At 45.1% G+C, this 10,807-nt stretch overlaps 1 protein-coding gene across 7 annotated transcripts in view; it reads left to right on the top strand.

The window, feature by feature from the left end:
- The first annotated feature begins 8,280 nt into the window (after window positions 1–8,280).
- Window positions 8,281–10,807, top strand: part of PARVB (parvin beta) — a 70,722-nt gene continuing 68,195 nt past the window's right edge. Inside the window, exons 1-3 of one of the 7 annotated variants that reach the window (XM_080355675.1) lie at window positions 8,281–8,534; window positions 8,669–8,763; window positions 9,192–9,262. In XM_080355675.1, coding sequence (XP_080211801.1) covers window positions 8,526–8,534; window positions 8,669–8,763; window positions 9,192–9,262 — 175 coding nt within the window. In that variant the 5' untranslated portion in view covers window positions 8,281–8,525. Of the gene's footprint in view, window positions 8,535–8,557; window positions 9,263–10,807 lie in introns of those variants that run through there. The other 6 variants (XM_080355677.1, XM_080355676.1, XM_080355674.1 and 3 more) reach the window with 6 other exon arrangements.

The following is a 10,807-nucleotide window of genomic DNA, read 5'->3' as shown; positions in this document are numbered from 1 at the left end:
TTTTATACATTGCTTTGGCATTGGTATATATTGCCGTTGCTATTATACAGTAACTAAATCTGTTTATGTTTATAACTCACTTTCTAAAATATGAAGGCTAAAAACTGATCCATCTTGGTTTTGCAGAGCTCTGCTTAACTAAACATCCTTCCCTTTTTATAAAGTTGCAGCAACAGGCTCACAGATGTTCAAAACAGAAAATTTTGTGAATGACAGAGGTCAGGTCTGTTTCAAATACCAAAATCTAATATAAAGAACCTTTTTCAGTGTGTATATCTGACAGCTGCTGTAGCAAAGATATATTTAACAAAGCATTTTTGATGATTTCTTGTTGTTATGAGATAAAACATGACACTATGTTAAGAATGTCAACAAATGTTACTGTTTTATCTCCAGCGCTATCTACATTTTGACATATACAAATATTTTTAATGGGAATGTTTAAATACCTAATACTGTTAGGATTCTCTCCTATGACTTCAAAGTTTATTTTGGTCCTTTTGATAATATTAGATGTATTCTGTTGGCTTAAAAGCTCCATTTTGTGCACGTTGTTTCTTACTAAAGGCTGCTCAAAGTGTAGTACGTATTACGTGAGAGTGCCCTAACCAGGTCATTTTAGAAGGCATAGTAGCCTTCCTGAGTTCAGCAGACTTACAGAAATAGCCTCAGCCTGCACACCAAGAAGCAGATAGTCCACAATTAAGTTTGGAAAGAACTGTGATCTGTATCAGAAATAAGGGATGAATGGGGGAAACTTTGCTGAAGGCTGAAGAGGCCTTTCAGGCACATCTGCTGACAGACCACGCTGTACCACATACTACAGAATTATCCAGTAAGGATAAAGGGAGAAAAATCACGTTACATGAGCATTTACCTGGGTCACTGTTTCCCCACCTGTATTGCAATACATCAAAAGATAACATTTTCTTACAGCATATGAACAAGTGCACAAAAACTACCATGGTACATTAAGCATTCCTGCATTCCTCCAGAAGCAACATCTGGATTACACTTACTTCTGTAGAATATTGATATGATTAATATATTCGCATTTAAAATTCATTGCAGAGGCTCTAATAATTGGGATGGATAAGACAAGAATCAGAATCCCAGCAGAAGCTGCTGTAGTACTGAGCAGTTGCAGTGGCAGGACAGATCTGAATTCCTGGCTGATTGCATTTCTGGCCAGAGTTTGTCTGTGAAAATATAAAAGGCGTAAGGAAGGCTTGCAGCCTAGCTAATGCAAAAGCGTGGTATTTGCTTAAATGGATAGGTTTGGATATCACTTTACCTATGGAGAAGTCAGGATGCTCTTGTTTTTACAGCCACGCCTTCTGCTTTGGATGGGGAGATGGTGATAAATGCCTGCAAATGGCACACATGGAACTGCTTGTGGACTCCTTAATTTTATCTGAACAGAGCTGAGGATGCAAATACTGTCTGAAGCAGAGTTTCTTCAGCTGTGTTGTTACGTTACTGCTTACAGTCCTTTCCAGGGGCTAAAAGAAGCCTGGGGAGGAGAGGAGGGCTTCTGGGGACAAGGGCTCTTGTTGCTGTATTGGGGACACCTCTGAGCCAGTGAGAAGAATGCCGTAATAGCTCAGAAACAGGACTAATGCTTGTATCACCAGCTGCAAGACAGTTAACTGACTTTTTGGAGCTGTTCCACCTACATAAAAAACCTGAAAATGCTCTTTCTTTTTGGGACATCTGGTGATATTAGGTACTGCTCATTAGTAAGCTGCTTGGAAGCTTTGGGAGAATGTGGAAGAGGAAATGAGGAGGTTGTTAGAATGTAGGAGGTAGGTTTGCTGCCATCTTGTTAAAAGCATAACTGTATTTTATTTAAAAATAGACCATAATGTGCTGACTTCTGAATAATTTGAAAGCGTACTTCGACATAAGTACATTTGCTGTTGCTCTGTGTTTTTTTTAATACAGGTCTGTACCTGCTGCCAATGGAAATCTCTGCAGAGATGTAGCAACTGGTGTTTGATAATACTACTGTTCCAAAATACCTGTTGGTTTTGTCGAAATTGCTGTCGAAATTGCCCTTTGAAGGAAGCATTCAGGGTCTTCCTCTCACATGGGCGATAAAACGTACAGACCCACAGAGAAGTAAGCAGGGGTCAGGTTGGCTCTGCCTTCTCTGAGGTGTGTGAGCAATTACTCAAATTAAAAAGTATAAATTTTTACTGTGATGTTACAGAGAAAAAGAACTATTCCTTCATAGGAATATTAAGGAGTTGGTCAGAAGTCTGGGAGATTATCCTGAACTTTGTATGGGATAACATAAGAAAATAATTCTGAAATTATAGAACCTGAGTGTATAGGATTGTAGGTTTGTTGTACCGTTCTTGTCTTTAGAAGGGCTGGAGCCTGGTGGCTACAGCAGTGGTGGATCCTTTTCAGAAGGGCTTTTACACAGTCTCTCCACCATGGAAAGGTTTTTGAAATAATGTAATTGAAGGCAGGTTTGATGACAGCAGTGCTAAATCGCTGTTAGCAACTGCAGTGCTCTTAGATGATTTAAACTTCATTGGGACAGGACTTTATGCTGGATGTATTCAGTGCAAGCTCGAGCATTTGGCATTCTTCCATCGTTAAGCAAAAAATGCAGCCCGGTCTGCAGCTGGTAGAGCCAATGTCTGCACAGAATAAATGGTATTTTTAAAAGTTTTTCAGCTAAATAAATTATTCTGAAGCAAATCAGTAGCATCAGGTAAGTGGTACATTTCTACCTCAGTACTGTATAAGTAATATTATATAAAACAAAACACCAACCCCCCCAACACATTTTCACTCATTTGGTAGACCAGGAAGAAAAATCAACTGTAACAATGTCTTGTGACAATAAGGTATCTATCATCTTAGAAAAATCAGTAAAGGTATTATAATATTAGAACAGGACTGTATGTAATGATTTTCTAGTTTAAAAAGTGGGTTGTTTTGCTTTGCTGCAATATGTGAAGAAGAGACCATACATTCAACGTCACCATTATTTTGTGATGCATCTAATTACACTTATTTCGTGAAGTCTAAGTTTTGAATACAGTAAAAATATTATAAGGCTGAAGTAGGAGAAACAGAAAACCTTTATAAAAAAGAAGGTGAGCAATATCAAAAGGAGCAAATGTGAATTCAGACTTAAAAATGTTCAGCTAAATATTAAAGCTAACAGTTTAGGGCTGAAATTAAAAACAGATTTTGAACTAGTTTTAGTCTTTCCAGTGTAATTCTCTATTTCTGAGAAGACATGCTTATGTGCTCTGATAGGTTTCTTAATGAGCATACACTCACAGGAATCTCATCCCTGATGAGAGGTGGGGTACCAGAGAGAATTTTCTGGGATGGAAGGTGCTGGTATGGAAGGTTTAAAGGACTAACGCAGCTGGCCACCTTCAGGCTTGTCTTTAGACAGAATACGCACTTCAAACCAAAGGCCATTCAACTCATGTGGCAGCAGCTGTGTCACTTTCAATGGCCATCAGCCAGTTAAGTTATTAAAGACTACCACACATTTGATGGAAGCACTGATACGAGCTCTTCATTTCCTACTTTGAAGAGCACTGTTTGTTTGAACCACCGTGATGTGGCTCAGAATGTCTCCAGGTTTTGTTTTGGTTTTTTTTGAAGTGTAATTTTACTTTCTTTTGCCATAGGCTCCTTCTTCTTCTCTCAAACAACCCAGCCTCCTTCTGCTTTGCAATAGGCTGACATGCTTTTTCTACTTAGGCTACAAATTTAAGCATTTCTTTATAAATACATAGGACATCAAAGTTAGAGGTGAATAGATCTATCTGTGTGGTTTTATTTCAATTATTAAAGGATACTTGCTTGTAAGTCATTACATATCGAGTGCTGTACTTCAGTCGGTGAAGTTTTATATGCTGTTTGGACTGTGTGTATAGCTTGTGAACCAATTTCTGTGTGTTCTTGCTTGAAGATTGTACTCATGGATTTTCTGATTACAATTTCATAAAAAATTCAGGTATGAGGATTGATTTTATTTTTTTCCACAGAGGCTCGATAAAATACTTTTTCCACACTGGCTTAAGGCTAAATGTAATCTAAGAGTTCAGTATGAATTTTATGAAATGAAAACACCCACTCTGCCAGTCCTGTTGCAGATCAACATCTCTGTGTGCTTTAGTGTTACTAGTGTTTTTCGTACGGATTCAGGTTATTTTTGATGCATTTAAAATGGAGCTTTGAATTTCTAAAGTCTCTCATTTGGCTTGTGCCAGCAGAATGCAGTTGATGTCCTTGCTAATTATTTAATTTTGAAAAAATGTATAATAACTTTAAATGAAACGGGCAGTTTAACCAATTAAAGTCTTTCTGTGTACGACTTCAGCATAATTAAAGCTATTCCTTTGTTATTTATTTATTCCTATTTTCCTGACATATTGATTGTAACGTTAACTTAAAGCGTAGAAAGAACTGCAGGGAGTGCTGTTCTCTGAAGATGGAAAGCGTGTCTCATCTTTATCTGCGCACATTTGCTGCATGGGAGTTGATTTTGTCATCAGTGTTTGTATTGTACACACAAGACTCACAGGTTATAAGTTCCTGTCTATGAAGATTTTAATAGCATTCCTCCAAAAAGGTGGAGGAGCTGTATTTGAATTAAATTACTTAAGAAATGATGCAACTTTTTAACACTTGCAGTACTGGCACTGCTGCTGTTAAATGCTGCAACAACACACTTGACTAACAAACCCGGTATTGGAGCAGCATGACAGCTGTGGTGCTGGACATGTAGACACAGAACTGTGTGAGAGATGCAGGTATTCATACCATACGTGCCTCTGTATGGCAAATGGGGTGTGCATCTCATTAGCAACCTGTGAGGCTGCACCTCAAATCCTGTGTTCAGTTTTGGGCCCCTCACTACAGGAAAGACATTGAGGTGCTGGAGAGAGTGCAGAGAAGGGCAACGAAGCTGGTGATGGGCCTGGAGCACAAGTCTGATGAGGAGCAGCTGAGGTAACTGGGGCTGTTCAGCCTGGAGAAAAGGAGGCTGAGGGGAGACCTTATTGCTGTCTACAACTACCTGAAAGGAGCTTGTAGCACGGAGGGTGTTGGTCTCCTCTCCCAAGCAGCAAGTGATAGGACAAGAGGAAATGGCCATGAGTTCTGCCAGGGAAGGTTTAGATTGGATATCAGGAAAAATTATTCACAGAAAGGGTTGTCAGGCACTGGAACAGGCTGCCCTGGGAAGTGGTGGAGTCACCATCCCTGGGGGTGTTCAAAAGACACGTAGATGAGGCTCTTAGGGACATGGTTTAGTGCCAGTGTTGGGTTAATGGTTGGACTTGCTGATCTTAAAGGTCTCTTCCAACCACAACAATTATATGATTCTATTAAATATTCACTAGAAAAACGTGTAATAGTTGAAGTGTAGGTATTTGAATAAAATAGAATAGCTAACATTTTTGGTATGCTAATCCATTTTTTCCACCAGCAAGAGCCCATGGAAGAACCCTCTCCTGTGCAGGAAATCAACATAAAACATTAATTAGGTATAGCCTGAAACCTCAAAATCATTTAAGTGAGAGGCGGATTTGTAACTGGTATTGATCCCAGCCTCAGTAAGTTCTCACAGTCTAAAAGCTTTTGCACATTGTTGTTTCAGGAAATAGAATTCTTCCAAAGAAGCAGTTTCAATAACAAGTAATCATCATCATTGCCTTTATGGAAAAACACAGGGCAGGCTTATTTTGCTGTGAGGTATAAAGATCCAGTATTTGCAGGGAGGAGGTTATTTGATTAAAGCTGGGACGGTAGGCCGTCTAATTAAGAGTGAAGGTTTTAGGTTTACTGCACCCTCCAAAATCAGCACAGCATAAAGTTCACTGCTTTTTAAAGGCAATGGTATCTATGAGCTAAGGCAAACATTTCTGCAACAAAGCAAGACACGCGTGTCCTAGTAACCTTTAAGGAAAATCTGTGCTGGTTAGGGAAGAGGTGAGCACATGAGAAGAACATCATTGTGGCCAGTACACAGGGACATGGAGCTGGGATGATGCAGAACAAGACAGTGTTCTCGGGGCTCCTGAATGGAGCTCAGCAGGGCAGGATCACCACTTGGCACCCTGGCTGGTGGGGCAGACCACAAGAAACATGGCTTGTAGGAACTGCTTGTGCAGCCAGTGGGAGTGACCATTCTGTTAAAATCCACAGTACATATTATTTTGTGAGATATTTAAATGACGTGGTAACACATAACGTAATGGTAGTATGGGGTTGGAGGAGATGATGGACATGGCAATGCTGCTCATTAATCTGATGAGAAATTCTGGTCTGAGCTCCCAACAACGCAGGACTTCTGAGACACAGAAAGAGCACTCCTATTCCTTTGTTGCTTTTGCCAGTGATGCACAGCAGTGCTGCAGGTGACTTCAGACCTCACTATGCTGAAGCAGTAGGCAGCTTGAGCACAGGAACATTACAAACTTGGCATCTAATCCATTAAATGTGAATATTAAAAACAGCTGCAGGTCCTCCTCCAAACCCGTGACTGACTACCTCTCAGTTCTGTGCTTTGAAATAGTATTTGTCTGTTCACCACTCTCCTGTGGATTTGCAAAACACAACAGCAGGAGCAGAGCCTGTTAGGCAAACCAATGGTTCACATGCAAAAAGAAAACCAAATGGAGAAACACATGAGCAAGCATTGTTTTCTTGAATCTTTCATTAGCTATTGTGTTAAGTATTGCTTTCAATGGGGAAAAGCAAAATATTTTTATACAGGAATTTACAGATTTTATACAAAAATATACAGATTTTAAAATGCAACACAGATAAATTAACAGTATCTCTATATTTAGAAACTACTCTGTATTCTGTTAACTAGAGTTATGAGAGAAACGCAAAACTCTCAGTCTCTTAGAAACACTTTCAGGCAAAATCAAACTGTATTCTGCACCATGTTCCTCTTTGGACAAAAGCCACATTTCTGTTCAAACACCCTCCTGTTTTGGGTTTGTGCTCTGAAGAATTATGCACAGCTTCTGTCTCATGCAAGGAAAAGCCATTTTCATTAAATGTTGAGTGTTGTGCAGCGTTTCTTTCCTTGCAGTTAAGGGCAGCTCTGTCCTGCTTTGAGTAATATCATATTCTCAGCAGACATGGTGGGATAGCTGCTGGGTGCAGTGAGTCCCTTGGGCCTGTGACTGCAGGATGAGTTCCAGGCTCTTGATCAAAGCTCCCTGCCGTGCCTCAAGAAGTGGGCTGCACTGCCCACTCCTGAAATGCATAGTTCTTATTAAAAAGCATTTGAACTTCCCCCATCCGCTGTTTGGCCACTGGCAGCAGCAACATCCCTCCTGGTCTTTGGTGCTCTCTTTATAATTGCAAAGCTGGATTAATATGTGTCAGTCCAGTTTCGCACCTTCCTCTGAAAGCACTAACATTAAAAAAGCAAAATAAAATACAATTTTTGAAAAGTTAGTATTCACTCTGGAAAACATTCAGAGTTGGATCTCCAAAGAATTAACGTCTACTCAGAATAAGTCATCATTCCGTCATATATCTGGCTGCAAGTTATTGATAATCTTTAGTTCATAAAAGCCTGTGTTGCCATTTGAAAGGGCCTTCCCAGCCCCAGTCATATGTTACTACCACTTCACTTCTGTGGGCACTTGCACTTGGGTGACTTTATGCTCAGTCACACCAAAAACTAGGCAAGGTGATTTTTTGTTAATTATTTTTTTTAATTATTAGTTACCTAAGTGCTTGTAGAAAAGCAACAAGCAGCTGGAGGTGAGGGACAAGAGTAGGTCTTCATGACAGAAAGGATTAGCTCTGCTTAGATCTCAAGTTAAACTACACACTCAGAAGGATGTGTCTCTGCTGCTGTCTTATGCTCTGGATGTGTTTTGTAGTGTTACTTCTGTGTCAGGTCAAGCATTAAAATCTGTCCTGTAAGTGTGGTGTTCGGCTCCTGTGCCAAGTCGTGTTGATCTAAATGCGGTTCTTTGTTGGGGCAAGGGCTGCTGACAGGAACCACTTGCAGAAGCACGGCCAAGGGCATGTGAATGACTTCAAGTCCCCAATAGTCTCATTAAAGCCAATGGGACCACCTCAGGGGCTTCAAGTTAGGTATGTGTCTAAGACTTTGCAGGGTCAGAGCTTAACGCTATAAACTCTCCAGGATCTGTTTTTAAAGCGTATTCCCCAAGTGCCTTATCACACTCCCAGGTGCTGTAAAATGATAAGTAATAAGAAATTCTCTCTGTGGGATCAAAACCAACTTTCTGGTTTGGGCTGATTTTGTGTTCATACACACCAGGCTTATGGTGGCAGCTGTGCTTAAGACCTGGGAGTTGGCGGCTTACCTCTCAGAGGTGCCTCCGAGCTTCAGTACGCATCAGCTTGGCAAACATGGAGCCTCTAGTCCCCTTCTCCTCAACCTTGCTGCAAGGGACTTGCCAAACCGAACAGTACCAGGAGGACGGGGCGGCCCATTCTGACAGAAGGGGTGCTTGGCTGTAAAATTAGGAAGCGAATCTCAATGTATGCAGCAAGTAAGTGCTAAGCAGAGACTTGACAAACCACACACGCTCAGTTTGCCATCCTCTGCTCTCACCGTGCCGGGACTCAGAGCTTTGCTTTTCTGCGATATTTTTTACCCTCTTTTTTCCCACCGTCGTGGGTCCAGCCCACCCGGTGGGCTCCGCGCTCACACAGCTGCGGCCCCTCCGCCCCCTTTCCCCATCGGTCGCAGCCGAGAAGGAACCGCACGTCTCCCCGCAGGTGACACCTTCCCGTTCGGCTGCGGCCCGGCGGCTGCCCCTGGGCCCGGGCTTGGGCTCGGGCGGCTGCCCCGGCCGGCTCCCGCCCCGCAGCCCCTCGGCGGGCGCGGGATGGCGCCGCCGGCCCGCCCCCGCCTCCCGCGGACTTCCAGGCCGTGGCAGGGCGCTGTGGCCGCCGGCAGCGGCTCCCAGCCCGCCCCCTGCCCTCCGTGCGGCTCCGGCTCGCACACCCCCCGCCTCCCGCTGCCGGCTCTCCCCGCTCGGTCGCGAGTTCGGTCGATTCGCCCGCTGCCGGGCTTTGTTGGGCTCGGCGAGCCGCTCCAGCCGCCGGGCAGGGCAGAGCAGGGATCGGGCAGCCTCCCCCCGTGGCCCCCAGGCAAAGCCCATGTCCGCCGCGCCCGTCCGATCCCCGACGCTGCGGCCCCACAGGATGAAGAAAGACGAGTCGTTCCTGGGCAAGCTAGGCGGGACCCTGGCGAGGAAGAAGAAAGCCAAGGAGGGTGAGTTCGCCCGCGCGGAAGGGAGGCAGGAAAGCGCATCCGAACGGCGTGACTTGCAGCGGCTCCCCCGTCCCGTCCCGTCCCGTCCCGTCCCGTCCCGTCCCTCCGCGGGAAGCCCGCGGGCAGCCTGCGGGCAGAAACCCCTTTTGTTCGCCAGCCCCAGCGACTGCGGAGGGGGCCGCAGGGGGGGCGGCGTGCCTGCTGTCTGCCCCGGGGCGGTGGGGCACGGGGGCCTCGCCCACCCCGGCTGGACCGGGCCGGGGGGCGGTGGGTGGGCGTTCCGTGCGCCCTGCAGGGCCGCAGGCGCCGCGGTGGGTGCTTGGGGGCGCTTGGCCGCGGGGGAGCTGCAGGGAGGTCCCGGCACCCGGGAGGTGCCGCCGCCACACGCCGGTGCCGGGTGGCCATTCATCGGGGGCGCCCCAGGGCCGCTGCGGGCTTGGCCGCTGGCACCGCCGGCTCCCGGCTCCCCTTCTCCTACATCTGCCCGCTGGTGGGAAGGGAACCCCCATACCCACTGTGAAATAAACTTCTGGTGACCAAGGAGACTGTGGATGTCGTTTTTTTTTTCCAGTCTGATAGTTGAGGAAATCACAAAGGAATTATTAAATCCACCCGTGTTTCATTCCAGGGCCGCTTCATTCATTGGCTTCATGTTGGCGTAGGTACTTTGCCCAGAGTATTTTTCATAACCAAATATCCTCAGCAAAACCACCTAGCCTGTGAACACCAGGATCTGACATGGCTACACTTAAACCGGGTATACCGAGTTCATTTGGGTTGTCACCTCTGGCACCAGCTGGGGAGGGGGGTGTTAGCCCCTTCTTCAGAGCTGGGAGGCTGGAGAAGCTTTCTCAGCCCGAGCACAGTGGACCAGCACCTGCATTGGGGTGTCTCGTCCTCCTTCATGCACCCACCCCTGCTGCTGTGTGGGGCAGATGCCTCTGCCCTGATCTGCCTTGGTGCTGTCCCCCTGGTGCTGCCTGCTCCTGTGGGCAACACGTGCGAGGTGTTCTCACAGCCGTCTGCTTACACCGGGGGCTGTGCAGAGACAGCACTGTTTACTCTCAGGCAAAGTGACTTTGTTGTTGTTGTTGTAGATAAGGGGACGGTGTCCTGCCGCTAGACTTGATAAAGACGGTCCGGCCCTGTATACACAAAGTGCACCTTTCTCCTCAGTGTTGTCTCCTCCCAGGATGACATACTCTGTCGTCCTCTGCTTCTTTTACTGACCAAATACCAACCTCTGTGGAGAAACTCTTCCTCCACATTATCCACAAACTGCTGCTGTCTGCTAGCAGGAAAATTGGGTGTCCTTGTCTTATGCTTCAAGGCAATTTCGACTTTCTGGCCTTGGTTTTGTTCTAGTGTCTGATGGGTGTAGGGTAGGGATGTAATGCGAGCTTCAGTCTCCTTTCGTCTGGCTGTTGAGTGAGCACATGTTTTACCCATATTGAATCTGTTAATTGCCAGCAACATTTAGAAGGCAGCTTTTAAATATTTAAAAATAAAATATTTGGCCTCAAAACCTGGCTCAAGGAAATTGCT

This window comes from Nesoenas mayeri (assembly GCF_963082525.1).
Source record: "Nesoenas mayeri genome assembly, chromosome: 1".
NCBI lineage: Eukaryota > Metazoa > Chordata > Aves > Columbiformes > Columbidae > Nesoenas > Nesoenas mayeri.
This window is presented reverse-complemented; position numbering and strand designations above follow the sequence as displayed.